This window comes from Rhinoderma darwinii, chromosome 4 (genome assembly GCF_050947455.1).
Source record: "Rhinoderma darwinii isolate aRhiDar2 chromosome 4, aRhiDar2.hap1, whole genome shotgun sequence".
Lineage (NCBI taxonomy): Eukaryota > Metazoa > Chordata > Amphibia > Anura > Rhinodermatidae > Rhinoderma > Rhinoderma darwinii.
In genome coordinates, this window is record NC_134690.1 from 79,747,922 (window position 1) to 79,769,743 (window position 21,822).

At 41.9% G+C, this 21,822-nt stretch overlaps 1 protein-coding gene across 1 annotated transcript in view; it reads right to left on the reverse strand.

The window, feature by feature from the left end:
- Positions 1 to 21,822, reverse strand: part of RASA2 (RAS p21 protein activator 2) — a 107,903-nt gene that overhangs the window by 39,974 nt on the left and 46,107 nt on the right. Inside the window, exons 5-9 of the mRNA XM_075861241.1 lie at positions 21,604 to 21,677; positions 19,002 to 19,085; positions 15,959 to 16,031; positions 14,142 to 14,218; positions 3,632 to 3,733 (exon numbers count right to left, since the gene is read on the reverse strand). Coding sequence (XP_075717356.1) covers positions 3,632 to 3,733; positions 14,142 to 14,218; positions 15,959 to 16,031; positions 19,002 to 19,085; positions 21,604 to 21,677 — 410 coding nt within the window. The remainder of the gene's footprint in view (positions 1 to 3,631; positions 3,734 to 14,141; positions 14,219 to 15,958; positions 16,032 to 19,001; positions 19,086 to 21,603; positions 21,678 to 21,822) is intronic.

Consider the following 21,822-nt stretch of genomic DNA (forward strand, 5'->3'; position numbering starts at 1 on the left):
TATAAATGTAAAGGTCGGAAGCTCCTGATATCACGGTTCATATATGAACAGTAATGTCAGAAGCTACAATGCCAGTCCCCAGACAGAGAATCGGAATTGCTCCGCCTGCAGATTTTGGCCATGGCGGAAGCTCCTGATATCACTGTCCATATTTGGCCGGAGTGCCTGGACAGAGTGCTTGTGATGCTCTGGCCCGGAACGGCGGCATTGTAGCTCCAGACATCATTGTCCATATATAGACAGTGATGTCAGGAGTTTCCCCAGCACATAACTTTAGGTAGCGCACTGCCCAGGGGTTCTAGAACCCATACAGTGGGATACATTGCAGCCTTCTGTCAGAGGTATACATTGCGAGTGCTCTCGACGTATACCTCTGATGGAAGGCAAAAGGCGCAATGTGAACTTGGCCTTAGTCTTGCATTGGCATATCCATCACCTTTCCATTCCATCCAATTATTCAGACTGATTGAATTGTTAGAAAAATTATGGCCTGGATCTGATGGACATTTCCATCAGTGCAAGGCTCGCAGACCGTGGGAAGGAAACTCCTCCACACGAGATGCCGTTGTTGCCAAACAACTGTTGTGCCGAGTCGTGCCCTCGGCAGCAATGTCTTGTGTTAAAGTAGCTGTCGCTACCAGTGGCATTTACATTTGCAGCCAATAACTATGATATATAATATATATATATATATATATATTTTTTTTCTTGGCTGCACTAACTATCAATCAACATCATGCGATTTTTAGTGTTGATCATCATTCACACTTGTCAACTATCATTACGATGGTTTTGAAACAGGCATTTAGCTAGCCACAATTACACAACCCAATTTTCGGGGATCTGAGATACTAAAATTGTAGAATCTCTAATATCAGTCTTTGTAAACACTTAAAACTTGCTGTGTCGATGTTAATTTTCTCTCTCAAATATCTGGTTAACGGTCTAGTAAATTTTCTCTATCTTGTGATGTGGCACAAGTTATTTGATGTAGTTATACCTACCGTGCAGTTTATTGATTTACGATTTATGACATTCGATTATGTCCTGTGTCGTCAACATCGTAATAAAATGTAATTTGTCTATTAGAAAAAAAAAAAATCTACTCTACTAGTTGTAGACGCCTTTTTGTACAATGCATTCCAGGTTCTTTGTCAAAGTCTTCGTTCAATGCTCTGTGGGGGAGATTTATGAATCTAGTGCAAAGCAAAAAGGTTCTGCTGACAAACACAGCGACCAGTAAGATTAGAGCTGATTTTTTTCAAGCTCAGCGGCCAGCTTAAAGGGTAACTAACCATTTGACATGTGATAGCAACACGTCAGAAGTTTTGATTGGTAAGGGTCCAGGCACCGAGACCCCCCACTGATTGCTAAAACGAAACGGCAGAAGAGCTCGTGAGCAGCGTGCCGCTTAGTTTCTGATCGGCTTTCCTCGGAAAGCCGAGCGAGTGGTGTATGGGCCCAATAGAAAGTCTAGGAGTCCGTACATCGCTCACTCTGCATTCCACGCTCCGTTTTATCTATCGGTGGGGGTCTCATTGCTCAGTCCCCCACCGATTAAAACTTCTGACACGTCAACATTTTAAAAAAAATCACTATGAGTGAGTCCTCTGCTTCTCCAGTGCACCAGATTTCATATATATAGGTCCCTTACTGTTAAAGAGGCTCTGTCACCACATTATAAGTGCCCTATCTCCTACATAAGGAGATCGGCGCTGTAATGTAGGTGACAGTTTTTTTTAAAGAAAAAGCATTACTGTCTATTTTCACCACTTTATTAGCAATTTTAGCTTTATGCTAATGAGTGTCTTAATGCCCAAGTGGGCGTGTTTTTACTTTAGACCAAGTGAGCGTTATACAGGGGAGTGCATGACGCTGACCAATCAGCGTCATGCACTCCTCTCCATTCATTTAGGCAGCGCATAGGGATCCTTTTAGATCAGTATGTGCTGTCTTAGGCCTCATGCACACTCCCATCACCGTTTTATCGGCCGTTTTTTGACGGATCCGTGTGTCCGTTTTTGTTTCCGTGTGCACTCCGTTTCCGTTCCGTGTTTCCGTTTTACACGGACGTTGTGCTTCCGTTTGACTTCCGTTTAAAAAACGGAAGGTAAACTTCCTTTGAACTTGTCACATGTCCCAGGAAACACCCATAGAAAGGTTACAAGAAGTTTTTGGTGCTGTTTTCTGCAGCTTTCAGAGCATAGAGAACAGTTTGAGATGACTCTGCTTGGCTTGCTTTGGTTTTTTGGGATTGTTGGAGTGAAATGTGTGCATTTACTTGCTTATTTTGTGACGCTGGGCACTAGTTCCCTGCTGCCATCTGTGCGTCAAAAGCTCCTTGGCAAATTCCTCCCACTGGGCGTCCTTTTTATAGCGGTCATGGTAGGATTCTGCCCGCGTATCCCACAGTTCTGGGTGATCATGCACCAATGCTATGAGTCTCTCCACATCCATCTTCAGGAATGAATGTGTACTGTAGTCTGAACTTTGGCTCACCCAGCGGTTGCTATGGCAACGGATCCGTCAAAAACGGACGGCACACGGAAGCCTTGCGTGTGGCATCAGTTTTTTTTGACTGACCCATTGACTTCTATGGGCCACACGGTCACGGAATCACTGACCAAAGTAGGACATGCTCTACTTTTGGCGGAACGGAACAACCGATCCGTTTATATAACTGAAGTGTGTATGGGCCCATTGAAATGAATGGGTTCAGGGTGCTATCAGTGACAAAAACGGATAGCACCCTGAAGGAAAAAACTGAAGTGGGCATGAAGCCTTATACTAAACACATTAACAATACTGAAGTGTTTAGACAGTGAATAGACATTCCACAGGATGTCTATTGACAATCTCTGCACTTCGTTACTGTTTCTATGGTAGTTACAGCAGAGCAAGCGTAATCTCGCGAGATTACGCTGTAGATGACAGGTTACATGGAGATCACGCTTGCTCTGCTGTAACTACCACAGACACATTAACGAAGTGCAGAGATTGTGAATAGACATCCCATGGAATGTCTATTCACTGTCTAAACACTTCAGTAACGTTAATGTGTTCGTATAAGACAGAACATAGTGATCTAAAAGGATCCCTATGCGCTGCCTAAATGAATGGAGAGGAGTGCATGACACTGATTGGTCACTGATTGGTCAGCGTCATACACTCCTCTGTACTACGCCCACTTGGTCTAAAGTAAAAACGCCCACTTGGGCATTAAGCAACTCATTAGCATAAATCTAAAATTGCTAATAAAGTGGTGAAAACAGATCGTTTTATTAAATAAAAATCACTGCTGTCACCTACATTATAGCACCCATCTCCTTATGTTGGAGATAGGGCACTTATAATGTGGTGACAGAGCCTCTTTAAGATAAGAACATGTAAGATTCCACAGAGGGTGACATTTTAAGAGTCAGCGGAGAGGATGTGACAATGCCCAGGTGGCTGATACAGACTACCATAGACAAGGCCTGTATTCTGCCAACGGTGAATGCACTACACGCACTGGGAACTTAACTTTTTGTTGCTGTCATGCTCTCTTACATGAAGGGGCTGTTGTGGGACAAAGCCTTTAAGTTGGTACCAAGCAGCAATTGCCCATTGATTTTTTGTATGATATATTTACCATGCCTGGTGGGACGAGTCGTTCCTCAGTACTCTCACTGGAATTCTTATCTCTCCAAGAAACACATCCTGAGCAAGATTTCCATTGTTCCACAGGTCAACTCTGCAAAATGTAATGGAGTACATTACAGTGAAAGACAAAACCTCAAAAGGAACTTTTAGGGATACAGTAGGGTTGAATACATTTTATAGACCCACAGAGCCCATGTAGCACTTACATTTTATAAAAGTACTCCCTAATTTACTTAGCCTCCCTAATGCCGATCTCAAGGAACGTAGCCGCAGGAAAGGGAAATGGGGGATTTATTTACATATGCTTGTCCATCTGGATAGATAGAATATACACGTAACCTACAAACATATGTCTAAATGCATGTAAACAAAGAGGGCACTCCTTCCAGCTGCGGTCCTTCAGATGAGCACTTGGGGAACTGTTTGTAACAGAGTACATAAAGAAGTATGAGATCTAGGTTTGCTCATTTTGTGGATGTGACAAGCATAGAACACTTTAACCCTTTCCCATCTGGGGGTTTCTGGACATTTTGCACCTCTGGCAAACGGGATAATTTTAACTTTTTTGACATCTACAAATAAAATTGAAAAATTCATACCAAACCTTTATGCTCATATTTTCTGTAAAAAGACACCCACCACATTGTCAATATAACACTCCGCACTTTATACACACAGACCCCTTCACGCAATTTTGCAACAAAACATGTAATTTGTTGTAAAAATAAATGCATAAAAATCCATTTTTGTTTGTGGCTAAAAACGTCACTCATGCAGAAAATGTAGGAGTCACAGCAACTCCGCCACGAAGTCGCAGACTGTAAAAAGTTACAGAGTGGGGTTGCACATAGTGCACAAAAAAAGTAATCAACGCTTTGCAGAGCTCCAAACCTCCTCAGGCATGAACATCCACACAAAAACTGTGCGCTGGGAGCTTCATAGCACGGGTTTCCGTGGCCGAAAAAAAGGAATGGAAGCCTTACGTCACCAAGCACAATGGAGTGTGTGGGGCGAGTGCTTAGTGCTACTTACTGGAGGCCACGACCCAGACGCTGGTAAACGTACAGGTCTTGGAGTTAATGAACCGCAACTGCTCATCTTCTTCACCCTTATCTTGAAAAAAAAAAAAAAAAAATCACCCCCCTTGTTCGTCTCAGCGGCGGGTTCCATTAGACCTTTTCGTCGGATGAACCCGTGAATGGAAAGACAAAACGGAAACCGTATCTTCCGTTTCCATTATTGATTTAAATGGTTATGCTTCCGTTGCAAATGGTTTCCGTATGTTTTTTTTTTAGCGGAAACAACAACATAGTCTCAATTAGAGAGTGAATATGCTCTCTGATAAGGGAGTGATAACATGAACAAAGATTCAGGTTGTTATCCCTGCCCCAGGGGTCAATTGACACGCTAACACACCATGAAGTACATGTACGTCATGGCGAAAAGTGAGAAGTATGGAGCGAGCTCAGGAGCTGTATATTAGAACTGACAACCTGCTCTATCAGCCGGGATCGGAGAGAACTCAGTTCCCAGCCATTTAACCACTTCGGTGCCGCGGTCAATAAGGAGCGTGGCATCCAAGCCTTTAGACAGAGAGTCGGCACCTGACATCACATCGCTCAACCGCTACATAATTGCAGGTTGCCTAGTGAAGGCCACTAGTGCTCCTATTAAGTCCTGTCATAGGAGTCTGTTAAAAGCACAATACACTGTAGTGATCTCACTGTAAGCGGTCATTTACAGCGAGATCTCGCACGATTACGCTTGCTGTGCTGGAAGTTCCACACAAACGTTACCGAAGTGTCGGGATTGTGAATAGACATACCGTCCTGGCTGGAGGTGATGTCTATTCACTGTCAAGACACTTCAGTAATGTTAATGTGTGAGTATGTGACAGCACATCGTGAACAACGCAGGATCACTATGTGCTGATTGCATGAATGGAGGGAAAAGTGTATGACACTGATTGGTCAGCATCATACACTCCTCTGTACAACGCCCACTTGGTCAAAAAGTAAAAACACGCCCAGTTGTCTATTAAGAAAGTCATTAGCATAAATCTAAAATAGGTCATAACTCCGTCAAAATAGTTTTCTTTTTCTAAATAAAAAAACACTGCTGTAATCTACATTACAACGCCAATCACATTATGTAGAAGATAGGCCACTTATAATGTGGTGACAGAGCCTCTTTAACACAGGCTAAATTTGGAGCTGAAAACTTCAGCCTTCTCTAGTTTGGGCTAAATTGCGGCTAGAGCCACAATTTTGGTTGTGTTTTTAAGCCGCAGCCTGAGATAGTTCCATTTGTAGTCAGGACGTATGTCCTTGGTTACCACATGGCTCCTGGCTTAAAAAAATCACTAGGCTGTCAAATTAAAAAAATCAATATGTTACATGTAAAATAAAGAAAGCATTTACACTAGACCGTGGACTAACAAGCTGCAACATTTACACTAGACTGTGGACTAACAAGCTGCAACATTTACACTAGACCGTGGACTAACAAGCTGCAACATTTACACTAGACTGTGGACTGACCAACCGCAGAATTTACATTACACTGTCATAGTTGCCAACATTTGTTTTGTTTTTTTTCAGGGAAATTTAGGGTTTGGCGTCTTTGGTGGGTGTGTCTTATGGGGACTTTCCTGAATTTCTGCATACAGAAGAAAAACGGACAAAATGTCTGCATTAGTTTGGCTGACAACTACTATGGAGGCCGGTGTGTCTCTGGTTATCCGGTTGTTTACAGGCAAGTGATGTCTCACTTTATCAATAGGGCTAGGCGATATGTGCTGACCACTACTAGTAGCTTAAAAAGCCAGCGTAAATAGTGCCACACTCAGTCCCCCTTCTAGATGGTGGCCCAGACTGCCCCCATTGAATATTGCCACACACTGCTCCCTGTAGATGACGCCACACACAGCCCATCGGTAGATGACGCCACACACAGCCCATCGGTAGATGACGCCACACACAGCCCATCGGTAGATGACGCCACATACTCCCCCTGTAGATAGAGCCATTGTGGCTCCCTCTGTGAGCGGACTACCCGGCCAGGTGTCGGCAATACTCTGGCTGGTGATACCACTGCAGGTGGTGCCCCTGACGTCACTGCCCTTATATGGACAATGAAGTCATGAGGTACTGCTGGAGCGCCGGAATTCCCGGCCAGGGTGTCTGCAATGGAGAGACCTGACTTCACTGTCCATATAGGGGCTGTGACGTCAATGGCACCTCCTGCAACGCTTTGGCTGGGGATTTCGCTCGAGGAGGAGTGAATGGCAGAGCAGGAAGCGGATAGTTTCCTGCTCTGCCATAGTATTCAATTATATCTGCGTCCTGGGGATGCAAATGCAATTGAATGTAGCAGTTGCCGGGACAAGTCCCGGGACACTAATTTTCCGGGACGGTCTCTGTAAATTCTGGAGTGTCCCGGCAAATTCAGGACAGTTGGCAAGTATGCACTGTGGACTGACCGACCGCAGTGTATACATTACACTGCTGACAGTGTACTGACTTGCAGTAGCATTTACATTAGAATGTGAAATGACCGACCACAGATTAACCACACTAGACTGTGGACTGACTGACTGCAGCGTTTACATTAGACTGTTGACTGACCGACCACAGCATTTGCAGAAAGCAATGTGCTGTACATTCTGGTAGCTGCCAACTATGTTGTTTTTCGGTCCAAAGCTCTGTGCTGATTAAAGGGGTTATCCCACCAAAACAACTTATCACCTACCTACGGGATAGGTAATACAATTGTTTGATTGATGGGGTCTCACCACTGGAATCCCTGATCCAGAGAACGGGGTCCCGAGTCCCCTGTATGAACCAGGCCAAGCATGTGCGCTGCTGCTCCAGTCATTCTCTATGGGACTGCCAGAAGATAGCCGAGCACTGTATTTGGTTATCTCAGGCAGTGGGACCCCTATCCTGTAGATAGGTGATAAGTTGTTTTGGTGGGATAACCCCTTTAAGTTCCTAATATGTCACAGCTGAGTTTTTCCTCATACAAAGCACCAAATCCCCTGCATAGACATTTAAAATATAACATTATGGCTGCCGGCATAACTGCATAGTGATTTATTAGGGAGTTCAATGCATAACAGTATGCATAAAGCTTCGTAGCTCCATCTAGTGGCGGCTGCAGGTAGCCAGAACGTGTGAACGTATATGAGAGCTGCTAATATGTTTTTTCAATTTATTTAGATAAATACATATACAGTACTGTGCAAACGTTTTAGGCAGTTGTGAAAAAATGCTGCAAAGTAAAAATGCTTTCAAAAATAGAAGTGTTAATAGGTTATTTTATTATCAATTAACAAGATACAAAGTGAATGAACAGAAGAGCAATCTAAATCAAATCAATATTTGATATGTCCACCCTTTGCCTTCAAAAGAGCATCAATTCTTCTAGATACACTTGCACACAGTTTTTGAAGCAACTCGGCAGGGAGATTGTTCCATACATCTTGGAGAACTAATCTTTGGTGGATATAGGTTTCCTCAAATCCTTCTGTCTCTTCATGTAATGCCAGACAGACCCTATGTTAAGATTAGGGCTCTGTGGGGGCCATATCATCAATTCCAGGGTTCCTTGTTCTTTACGCTGAAGATAGTTCTTAATGACATTGGCTGTATGTTTGGGGTCGTTGTCCTGCTGCAGAATATATTTTAAGCCAATCCGACGCCTCCCTGATGGTATTACATGATGGATAAGTATCTGCCTGTATTTCTCAGCATTGAGGATCATTAATCCTGACCAAAACCCCAACTCCATTTGCTAAAACGCAGCCCAAAACTTGCAAGGAACCCCCATCATGCTTCACTGTTGCCTGCAGACACTCATTATTGTACCGCTCTCCAGCCCTTTGGCGAACATCTGCCTTCTGTTGCAGCCAAATATATAAAATTTGGACTCATCCGTCCAGAGCACATGCTGCCATTTTTCTGCGCCCCAGTTCCAAGTTATTGTGCATAGTTCAGCTGCTTGGCCTTGTTTCCACGTCAAAAGGTATGGCTTTTTGGCTGCAATTCTTCCACGAAGACCACTTCTGGCCAGACTTCTCAAAACAGTAGATGGGTGTACCTGGGTCCCACTGGCTTCTGCCAGTTCTGAGCTGATGGCACTGCTGGACATCTTCTGATTTCTAAGGGAAGAAAGCATGATGTGTCTTTGATCTGCTGCACGAAATTTCCTTGGTCTATAGTCCTAAACGTTGCTTGTTTCTTTGTGCTTCTTCAAAAGAGCTTGAACAGCTCATCTTGAAACTCCAGACGGCTTTGAAATATTTGCCTGGGAGAGACAATGCTGATGCAGTATAACTACATTGGGTCTTGTTGCTGTGCTCACTCTTGCCATGGTGGGCCTGTGACCTGAAACAGCGTTCCACAATCTCACCTTTGTAGCAGAGTTTGGCTGTTCCTCACCCAGTTTTAAGCCTCCTACACAGCTGTTTCTGTTAATCATTTTATATGTAGGTTGAAAAACTCATTATCATCTGTTTGGTATAAATGGTTAATCATACACCTGACTATAATCCTACAAAATCCATGACTTTATGCAAGTGTACCTAGAAGAATTGTTGCGGTTTTGAAGGCAAAGGGTGTATACACTTAAATATTGATTTGATTTAGATTTCTCTTTAATGCATTCACTTTGTATTGTGTGAATTGATAAAAACAAGAACTATTAACACTTCTAGTTTTGAAAGCATTCTTACTTTGCAGCATTTTTCCACAACTGCCTAAAACTTTTGCACAGTACTGTATAAAATGGTATTCAAGGGTGGTATGCAACACTAACATTTGGGGAGGTTGGTACAGCCCCATTAGAAATCATGGAAGATATGTGCTCTCTGATTGTCACATTTAGGGGTGGGGGGGGGGGTGCATTTTTTTTTTTTAAACTACATGGGTGGTAAAATGAACAGTTACACATCTAATCACCTCCTTTGTCTAATGAGACCATTTGTTGAATCTGTGACTCGGATGTTTACCAGTATCTGAATCTCTGAGATTTTTTGTCTCTTCAGTTTTGAGGAATATGCGAAGATTTTTGCATGTAGACATAGGCATAAGTATCATGTATGAACGCTGCACATCCTGAACTTTTATTTTTAGGAGCTGTTGCGTGTCTTAGATTCTGCTGGGGTGAGACATTTAGCCACAAACATGAACTCTTATACATTTTTTACAAAACTTTTATGCTTTGATGCAAAATTGCATAAAGGCGTCTGTGATTGTAAAGCGCTGGGTGTAATTTTTACATTGTGCCTGGTGTCCACTTTCAGAAAATATATGGATAGAGGAGTGTAATGTTATTATTTTTTCAATTCAGCTTTTATTTGCGTACTTGAAAAGTGTGAAAATTGTCCTGGCATTGAAAAGGTAAATTCCAGTAAATATTGACACTATCTCTGGAACTCTGTGTGGACGATTGGGTGCTCTTGGTAGGGTTCCCACCCCATAAAACATAGGATAGACTAGAGCACTCCGTAGTAGTGAATTGCAGTATTCTTTTATTCAGAATAAGGCAAAAAATTTAGTAAGGGAAGGACTGCTGAGAGTCCTGGCGCTAGGAAGTGGTGTATTAACCCATGTGCGGTGCTCCAGTAAAAACAGGTGTTTCGTATTGCAAATATTCATTAGAAAGTCTTGCTGACTATTTGAGAATCAGCAGCCTGAAAGTGTTTGGACTATTAGTTAGCAAAACAGACTGTGGCTCACGGGTGACACATTTAAATCTCCATAAGATCATGATGATCTAGATACATCACCCACCTCCAGATGGAGTGCTGGCAGCGCACAATGATACACACCAAGCGGGAGCAAGACGGCCATGACTCTTTGGTGATATTTATAAGTTTCATTTAAATACACTTCAGCAGGTGACTTGACTTGCACCCGACATAAGCACCACACAAAAGTAAAGAGATACATAAATACATGATAAAATTATTTCACTGTAAACAAATGGTCATCAGTAGGGATTTAAGTATTGTTAGACGTCTGCACAAAGCATAGCTCTCTGTAAATAGGGAATCACATTGGAAAATCCTATCACTACTCAGAGCTCAGGTGTGACATCTCAGAAATAAAAATCACAGTATGGAGAATAAACTGATGAGTAATGCACACAGGAAACAGTGTTCTTCCAAGGAACTGTAATACTAATGATGAAAAGCAATCTACTGTGTAGGTCTTGTTTGGTGTGAATTAGAATGTAAAACAAAGGCTGCATGTGACATGCACCCACGCATCCCTCAGAAAAGTTGCTCAATAGATGAAGCGGGGCCTGTCAAGCGCCTATGATCAGGTTACAAAGCCGTTTCTACACACAACCGACTGGCAATAATATTCAGTCAAAACAGTCTTATCATTTAACTGCTGGGTAGTCACATATCCTAAAAAACAGGAACATTGGATTTGGGAACGGTGATCTAGTGTGAGGGTATGTGTATGAAGCCCTGCTTGGCAGGAGTAGAATAAAAACACAAAAATATACACACGCTTAAAACACATGCATTACCTGTACTAAATGTATTGAATGTGTTAAATGTAAACTGCAGGAAGAAACAAATAGGACCTGGCCTGCCAGAAAATCTCCTGACGTATACGCAGATGTGCCCATAGAATGTAATAGGCAAATAAGTGGGGGCACTTTTGGCATAGGTTTGCCCAGGATATGTTAGGATCCCGTAGTCCCAACTGTATATATGTATAAAAAATATATATAAGTATTAATTTTATTTATAGGCTTACAGGTGCATACTTCTGTCTATATGTTTGGTGGGAATGTTTCAAATGTTTTTGTTTGAAGGACAGTTTATTAAAAAAAACCTCTATACAACCGAAACTATACAATCAACAGAAATTAAGGGAGAAAAACACACGAAAATTGCAGTCACATGCTGCTTACCATCCCATGACTTGACTGTAATAGGGACAAAAACATTAAAGATTGAGGGTAAGAATCCAGCATTTATAGGAAAAAAAAAATATCAGTACAAATAATATGATGGGACTTCCAAACATCACAATCTGTAGAGTTTAAGATACCTGAAACACAAACCTATTTTTAGTGTGTGTAGAAATCTAAAAACTAATAAGTGCTTATTACTATGATTTTCCTGTGAATTAAAGGGGTTTTCCAACTAAATACTTATAGCCTATCCACTGGTTCATAAAAGTGACGGAGATCTGACTGCTAGGAAAGCCACGATCCCCAGAACAGGGGTCCCTGAACCTCAGGTGTTGAGGTGGTTAAGTATGCATGGTCACTCATCATTAAAGGGGTTTTCCACTACCGAAGAACTGATGACCTATCCACCGGATAGGTTATCAGTATATCATCGGTGTGGGTCCGACACCCGGACCCGCACCGTTAAGCCGCTTCGGGTATATCCGGGCACTGGATGTTATGGCCCATTATGCTATGTATGGAGCCGAAAGCAGTTGGCTCCGTACAAAGCATAGCGGCCGTGCTGCTGCTCTGCTTCTATTCACTTGAATAGGAGCAGAGCTGCAGTTCGGCAGCTCGCCGCTATTCTGTGGCTGGAGCCAACTGCTTCCAGCATGTACGTCCAGTGCTCGGAGGCAGCCAGAGCTGCTTAACAATGCGGGGTACGGGTGTTGGACCCCCACAGATCATGTAATGATGTCCTCTACGGTGGATAGGTCATCAGTTGTCCAGTAGTGGACAACCCCTTTAATGTTTGTGCGATATGGAAACAGCCGCACACAATCACAACACATTTTCATAAACGGGCACCCCAATCAAGGGATTGGTCGTGGACCACGCAGTCTATTCTCTAACAATCAAACTATTATCGCATATCCAGTGGATATACCATCAAAGTATTTAATTGGAAATTCCCTTTGACATTTGCACTTTAAGCCGGTAGCTTCTAGGTTGCAGCTGACCATCACAACCAAGCAGTCCTGTTAAAGAAGCTCTGTCACCACATTAGAAGTGCCCCATCTCCTACATAATCTGATTGGCGCTGTAATGTAACCAACTTCTTTCACTACACAATCACACTGGAACAATGAGAAGTGTATGACACTGATTGGTCAGCCTCATACACTCCTCTGTACAACGCCCAATTGGTCAAAAGTAAAAACACGCTCAGTTGGTCATTGAGAAACTAATTAGCATAAATCTAAAATTGCTCATAACTTGCTCAAAAATGATCGTTTTTCAAAATAAAAACCACTGCTGTTCTCTACATTACAGCGCCGATCACATTATGTAGGAGATAGGGCACTTATAATGTGGTGACAGAGCCTCTTTAAGAGTTAGTTAGCAGTCAACATAGAAAATACTCAACTTGATAACTGTAGATTATGTCCTATACAAACTCCCACATGGGTTTTGACAATCCTACTCAGTTGTCATGGACAGCAAAGGCTTCAGCTGTGACATAGAAGACGACAGTGGGAGACCCCAGAACATCATCAAGGTAAATAAACTTTGGCAGCACATACAGAATGTGCCTTCAGTTGACCGTTATTTCTCCTGACACCCTCATACACATGCACGATTAGCCAGTTGGTGCATGCGTATTTAATGGGGAGAGGGGAATAGGCCACCGCCAAACAAAGGATCGGGCATGTTAAAATCCAACATGCCGATACTTCTACATCCTCCAACATGTGTCGGGACATCCCCATACGCATAAGATGGTCAGCGGGTAAATCAGACGTTCAAGTTTTGAATTTGGGCACCTCAACCTTGAAAATCAGCTGTATCCCCCTCCTCTAGAAGATAATTCACCAGGTTTGAGATTTGCTTTTGGAGAATTTGAGAAAAATTCAAGCGAATGGGACTGTGCTGCAATACCTCGTACAGCCACTATAAAAGCAACGGCATGCGCAAGTATAAACATAAATTAAATTGATGCAATCAAGAGGCGCCGTACAAGCACCGGAGCCCCTTCAGACAGTGGATAGGTGGGGCTGCAGACCCCCATTAGTCTAAGACTGATAGTCTATCCTAAGGAAAAGCTACTATTTTGCTTACGTATAGGAAATTGTTATTTTATCTACTAATTTCCTCTTTGATTCCCCATAGGATGTATTTAGTAAAGTATAGGGTGGAACATTATGCTACCTTCTTCGTCCATAACTTAGATGTGATCAATAACAGGTGGATTCCGTGTGTCAGAGACACGCAGGACCTGTTGTCATTTATGCGGTCAATCCCGCTGACATGAAGGATTCGGCTCTGAGCGCAAGATACAGCTTCAATGTATCCAGGATACATAGAAGCTGTATCTAAAAAAAGTAAAAAAAAATATTAAATAGAAAACAATTACAAAGTTGCGTAAAACACCATAATACATTGTTTTATTTAAAAAAAATAAATAAATAAGATGTTCAAAAGTTTACGGTCACAGACTGATACGACTATGTAGCTTCCGGACCCTATAAACAGGTCAACAATTTCAATTCGATGTAAGAGTAGAGAAAATGTGGACTACAAACCTTACTTCAAGTTTCTCAATATCTTCTTCCTCTACTTGAAACTGGGATTTCTTAGTGTAGCTGCTGGACCTCGTCACCTACAAATAACATTCTGTTATTACTGTAAATAGTATACAAACTGTATCGACTAAGGGCCTGTTCACATCTGCATTGGAGGCTCTGTGAGGGGCCTCTGTCACAGATTCTCCCAAAAATACTGGAAACAATAGTGCAGCATGCTGCGCTATTGTTTCCGCTAAATCCAAGGACACTCGACAGAAACCCAACGGAACCCATTAAGGTCAATGGGTTTCGTCAGGTGCCGGTTGTCCCAGTTGTTCAATGGAGTCTGTGCTTCCGGCATTTTTGTTGTTTTTCTCCTCTGAGGGAGAAGAACAACGGAAACCTGAACGCATATGTGAACAGGGCCTTATGCGATATCTCAGTAACACAACATGGACCTCCCTGTGCAGATATGCCAAGTAGTAAGAGACAGGGAAAACTTTGGTCCCAACAAGTACAGATTGACTATAGTTTATTCTTGAACAGAAGGCATATATGTCACAGAAAGGTTTCCTCTATAATGAAGATTTATGTAGGATACCAATTATCCACAAGTCAAATACTATAAAGAAAATTATTATTCTCATGCACCATTAACTAAAGATGAAAAGAGAAGCCTAAGGCTATGTTCACACGGGGTATTTTGCAGAGTTTTTTGACGCGGAAACCGCGTCGCAAAACTCTGCAAAAACGGCCTGAGAACGCCTCCCATTGATTTCAATGGGAGGCGTCGGCGTCTTTTTCCCGCGAGCAGTAAAACTGCCTCGCGGGAAAAAGAAGCGACATGCCCTATCTTCGGGCGCTTCCGCCTCTGACCTCCCATTGACTTCAATGGGAGGCAGGAGAAAGGGTATTTCTCGCTATTTTATGCCCGCGGCGCTCAATGGCCGCGGGCGAAAAACGGCGCGATAATCGCCGCGAAAATCGGCGTGCAGGGAGAGGAATATCTGCCTCAAAGTTCCAAACGGAATTTTGAGGCAGATATTCCTCCCCCAAAATACTCCGTGTGAACATAGCCTTAAAGCGTTCCTAACTTTTCAGGTGACTTTTCAGAATAAGCAGTCAAATCTGTGTACATGAGGAATAACACTATCTATAGGTCTTGCATTCTGCATTTTTTTAGCAGTTTTCCCCTCTGTAGGCTATATCTACAATTCTCAGTTTTCCCTGGGCTAGTGGGGCAAACCTAACTGCGATAATGTCTTCTATACACTGCACACAGAGAAGGAGAATCCCGCTCTATTATCTATCACATTTGTAGAAGCATCATCATGGAAAACATTACAGAGCAGTAATGAGCAGTGTAACAGTGTATCCATAACTGGGGTGATATAACTCTTAGCAGCCTGTGTCTCCCTCTTCCTCTCTGCTGCCCTCTCCATAGATTTATATGGGCAGCAGCGTCTGTGTCACTCTCTCTGCTTATGCACCCTCCTCTTGCTCACGCCTCCCTTCTCCATAGACTTCTATGGGCAGCGTGTATGTCTCCCATCTCTGCTCAAGCTCCCCCCTCCCCATAGACTTTATATAGACAGGCTGTAAAGAGACACATTCTCCCCACCTCCTTTAGTCCGCCACCTCTGCTCTGTAACTCAAGACGGATTTTGCTTGGCAACAGGGGATGGACAGCAGATTACAGGAAGGGAGACACCTAGTGGCAGTAACTCCACATATAATTTGAATGGATACAACAAAATGTTAACAGTAAGTAAATTACAAAGTTGATATCTATAACCGGTATACTATTAGAGTGTCCATTTGAGGACTTCATTCACCTCAAAGTAGAATTTCTCATTGAAATGTGGATTACTTGTTTTCTTTTTCACTTTGGTTTTCTTTTGGTCAATTCTGAAACAAAAGACAAGGAGCAACAAACCGCATCATGATAATGATCCTGCGTTGTTCACTATGTGCAGTCACATACGCACACATTAACGTTACTCAAGTGTCGTGACAGTGAATAGACATCCCCTCCAGCCAGGACGGGATTTCTATTCACAATCCTGACACTTTGGTAACGTTTGTGTGTGACTTACAGCACAGCAAGCCTAATCTCGCGAGATCATGTACGTCATGGCGAAAAGTGAGAAGTATGGAACGAGCTCAGGAGCTGTATATTAGAACTGACACCCTGCTCTATCAGCCGGGATCGGAGAGAACTCAGTTCCCAGCCATTTAACCACTTCGGTGCCGCGGTCAATAAGGAGCGTGACATCCAAGCCTTTAGACAGAGTCGGCACCTGACATCACATCGCTCAACCGCTACATAATTGCAGGTTGCCTAGTGAAGGCCACTAGTGCTCCTATTAAGTCCTGTCATAGGAGTCTGTTAAAAGCACAATACACTGTAGTGATCTCACTGTAAGCGGTCATTTACAGCGAGATCTCGCGCGATTACGCTTGCTGTGCTGTAAGTTCCACACAAATGTTAGTGAAGTGTCGGGATTGTGAATAGACATCGTGTCCTGGCTGGAAGGAATGTCTATTCACTGTCAGGACACTTGAGTAACGTTAATGTGTGCATATGTGACTGCACATAGTGAACAACGCAAAATCCCTATGTGCTGAGTACATGAATGGAGAGAAGTGTATGACGCTGATTGGTCAGCGTCATACACTCCTCTTTACAATGCCCACTTGGTCAAAAGTAAAAAAACGCCCTTGTTGGGCATTAAGAAATGCATTAGCATAAAGCCAAAATCGCTCATAACTTGGTGAAAATAGATAGTTTTTCTAAATAGAAACCACTGCTGTTATCTACATTATAGCGCCTATCACATTATGTAGTAGATAGGCCACTTATAATGTGGTGACAGAGTCTCTTTAAAGAAGGTCATAATCTAAAACAAAAGAAACATAAGACAAGACAATATAATTTAGCTTTTTCTTTGATTTATCATTTCTGGTCCATTTATTTTCTGTTACTTTTATAGTGCCAACATATCCCACGGTGCTCTATATAGGATTGTCATCACTCATATCAGTCCCTGTTGTTAAAAGGTTATGCTCAACATAGATATTTATGGCAATTCCATGGGATATGCCATAAATGTCTAGGATGAAATACGCCTGCAGGTTAACCCTAGAGTAAAATTCCTGTCGTTTCCCTACAACATTATGGACGTGTGGATTTTCTCTTCATCCGCAAACCACAATCTCGGGGACTGCAGTTGCACAGAGGCATCTGTTTACACACGTCCATTCAGCAGACATTAAAGACTATGCATGTAGCATGGCCACAACTAGTGGTGTATGGATGTGTACGTGAAAACATAGACTGTCAGACTCTACAGCTAGACCAATCAGATAAACCCTATAATTGTAATGCCTTATGTGGGATGGCTACACAAAGCTTTATAGCAAAGATTGGATATCTGCTTTAAATGAGAAAAAAAAAAAAAAAGTTTTTTTACAGTAAAAAAGGGATAAAAAGTGACAATGGCATTCCATGTCAACTTACAGCATAGCGCTTCATACAGTCAAGAAAATCTTCTGTGGCCTCTTAACCCCTAAACGATCAGGCCTAATTTGGCCTTAATGACCAAGCATGCTTTTTAATTTTTTCCTACCCGCCTTCCAAGTCATAACTTTTTTATTTTAAAGTCGCCATAGCAATAGGACTTGTTTTTTCGGTACAAGTTGTATTTTTTTTAATGATACAATTTTTGGAGATATATATATATATATATATATATATATATATATATATATATATATATATATATATATATATATCTATATATCTATATATAATAAAATCGATTAACTTTTAATAATATATTTTTTCGGAGGGAATGAAAAAAACAAAAAGCAAATAAAAACCCAAAACGGCTATTCCAGTATCGTTTTTCGCGTTTTAAATTTACAATGTTCACTATGTGGTGTAAAAAACATCTTACCTTTATTCTATGGGTCAGTACAATTATGGCGATGCCAAATATATAAAGGTTTTCTTTAGGTTATCACTTTTGCATCAAAACACTTTTAAACAAAAATTATTTGTTTTTGCATCGTCGCATTCCAAGAGCCGTAAATTTATTTTTTACGTCAATGTAGCCACATGTGAGCTTGTTTTTTTGCAGGACGAGATGTAGTTTTCATTGGGGTACTTCATTTGGGGTACTTGGGAGTTATTACCTTTTTTTTTTCTGGGGGGTGGGGTGGGGGTGGCTATTCACACATTTTTGTAATTATTTTTGTACGGCATTCACCCAGCAGTTTAATGTGTTAACTTTATTGTTTAGGTTGTTCTGATCGCAGCTACAGCATATATGTTCATTTTTCTTTTTTTTTCTACTTCTAAAAGCACTATTTATGACTTTATTTTTACTGTAATTTTTTTTAAATACGTTTTAACAATACGATCTTCTGATCGCTGATGAAATGCTTTGGTATACCAAAGCATTACTGCCTGTCAGTGTAAAACAGACAGGCAATCTAGTAGGACGTGCATCTAGCACAGCTTAATAGGCATATAGCCACGGCAGGCCTGGTGGCCTTTGTTAGGCCCCCGGCTGCCATGGCTACGCGTGGGTCGCCGATGAGTGACAAAATGGAGCCCCCTCCCTCTGTCAAACTTCTTAAATACCACGGTCCCAAAAACCACCGCATTAGGGAGGTTAAGTGGCTGGGATTGTCGGTTTCTCCAATCCTAGCCATTGCAGCAGGTGATTCCACTGTGATCGTGCGGGCACAGATTCTGTGCCTGCACAATCAAAATCACGTACATTATGGAATACGGTGCTAATAACCTTATCTACTGAAGTGCATTACATACATACAAAACTAATGCTATCTCATACATAGAAAGGTATTTACCTAGATGGGCCAACAAGAGACACAGAAGCGTATGGATCGCAGCTCTGCCCGTTCACTAGAGGTAGCCCCTCACATTCTACAATACTAAAAATAAGGAAAAATATGCTCATATTGATTAGAGATACAAACATGATAGCAAAGTCAACACCATTGTATTTTTCTTAAATTGGTTTTCTGGGACTTTGATATTGATGTCTTTTTTTCTTTAGGATAGGTCTTCAATATCAGATTGTTGGGGGCCAACTCAGACACCCACACCGATCAGCTGACTGAAGAGGTTGCAGCACTCCAGTGAGCACTGCGGCCTCTTCATTGCTTAACAGGCGCCAGCTCTGCACATTCGATAGCGACTGCCTTGTACTGAAGCTCAGCCTCATTAACTTAAAGCGTCTCTGTCACCACATTATAAGCGGCCTATATTGTACATAATGTGATCGACGCTGTAATGTAGATTACAGCAGTGTTTTTTATTTAGAAAAACTATAATTTTTGACGGAGTTATGACCTATATTAGCTTTGTGCTAATGAGTTTCTTAATGAACAACTGGGCGTGTTTTACTTTTTGGCCAAGTGGGCGTTGTGGAGAGAAGTGTATGACGCTGACCAATCAGTGACCAATCAGCGTCATACACTTCTCCCCATTCATTTACACAGCACATAGCGATATAGCCTTATCGCTATGTGCTGTGTAAACGAATGGAGAGAAGTGCATGATGCCGATTGGTCACTGGTTGGTCAGCGTCATACACTCCTCTGTACAACGCCCACTTGGCCAAAAAGTAAAACACGCCCAGTTCATTAAGAAACTCATTAGCACAAAGCTAATATAGGTCATAACTCCGTCAACAATGATTGTTTTCTAAATAAAAAAACACTGCTGTTATCTACATTACAGCGTCGATCACATCATGTACAATATAGGCCACTTATAATGTGGGTACTGAGCTGCAAAGAGCTGCAGTAACAGGCACAGCCACTACTGAATGATTGGAGCTGTGCCTGGCAAGCAATGAAGAGGCTGAAGCGCTCAATAGAGGGCCGCAGCCCCTTCAATGAGCTGATCAGTGGGGGGGGGGGGGGTGCTGGGAGTTAGAAACCAACTTATCTGATATTGATTAACTATGCAATATCAAAGTCCGAGAATGCCGCTTTAAGATTCCCTTTGTAAAGTCTTCACATGCATATTGAAAGGTCAATTAAATGTGTTCTAATAGAACATTAAATAAAGAATAAATAAATAAATGTATATATATATATATATATATATATATATATATATATATACATACACACATATATATATATCTCCCCATACACACACACACACACACACACACACACACACGCACACACACACGCACGCACGCGATAATGCAATAAATAAAACAATAAAAATCATAACATTGGCATGAAAGTATTGCATTTCTTGCATAATTTTTCCATTGGAATCATTCTTAAAAAATGGTCCTATGTATAGATATTGCTGTTATACACCTATTATGCCCCCCCCCCTTGTTACAGAAGCCACGCCCCCTTTCCACAAAAGTTGCGAGGGTGGCACAAAAAGGGCCCTTTTGTGACCTTTCTACGCCAGAAAACTATTGTAGAAATGTTGATGAATTAGCCCCATGGTGATTCAGTTCTTTGGCTCTAATAGACTTTTTTGTTGAATACCTAGGAAACTCTATAACCCTGTATGTATTTTCTCATCCTGCCTGGTATGGAACTAATCAGTTTTAGAAAAAGAGTTGTTTATACATTTCACGATATTGGTTTTATTGCAGCATTGCGTAGAACCACCTGTTCTCACTAGTATCATGGCTTCCGTTTATACAGATCTAAACAGACATTGAAGGACCCCATTGACTGTGCTATTCTTGCTGTCCAAAAAATGAGCCCGAAGGAGGCTCTGAACGACCGTGTGAACGAAGCAAAAATGTCTTAAATCAACCGGTCATCTGAACAGACTAAAAATACTCGGGCATCGATGTGATGCTCTATCAAAGGTTATGTAATCATAGCACAGTTGCACCCACTATACTGCCCATTAGGTGGCAATCAGGGCGACTGAAGTAAGCGCCATGACTCTTGAGAAACAGGGATTTTTGAGTATGTAAAGAGTCAGGGTGGCTCAGATGTTTTACAGAGGGAAGAGACATAGGTGAAAAGCCCCTCGATTGCACCTTCGGAGGCTTTTTAGCACCTACACTTTACAAATTACTAGGACATATACGTGAAGGGGCATGTCAAAGCAAATAAACAGACAATCCAGTGAAAGATTACCTTAAACAGTAACATGTAAAATATACATAGACAGCAGATTGGCTGTAATTTATGACATAGCTTTAGCATTTGCATAAAAGTTTATAACTAAAAAAGGAGAGAAATCTATTTTTCAGCTGGTGAATTCATGGCATTCTTTGTCCCGGGCAGACTGGCAGAAGAGGTTAACAGTCATTTGTATTTATTCAAAGCCTCTGTGCAGCCGCCTACGCTTCCTCTCTGCGCGTTACGGAAAAAAGGAAGTGTCCTGGTGGCTTTTCAGACTGACCACCGAGCATTGCTCATTGCACACGTTCAATATCCTCCCAGATATACTTACTGTACCATAAGCTGCTGCACTGATCCATTGTCAGTAATAAGCTCATTTAACTTCAGCTCCAGGTGGACTTTTCCCTGCGAGACAGAACGATTATAGGTTAGCGGCTGTAAGGCAGAGAACACAGACATCTTACAGCTCATGAGTCACATTGAGAGGACACATGATGGTGAAAACACTACGGAGAGAGGGGAGAAAGGGAATTCATTATTGTGAAAAGAG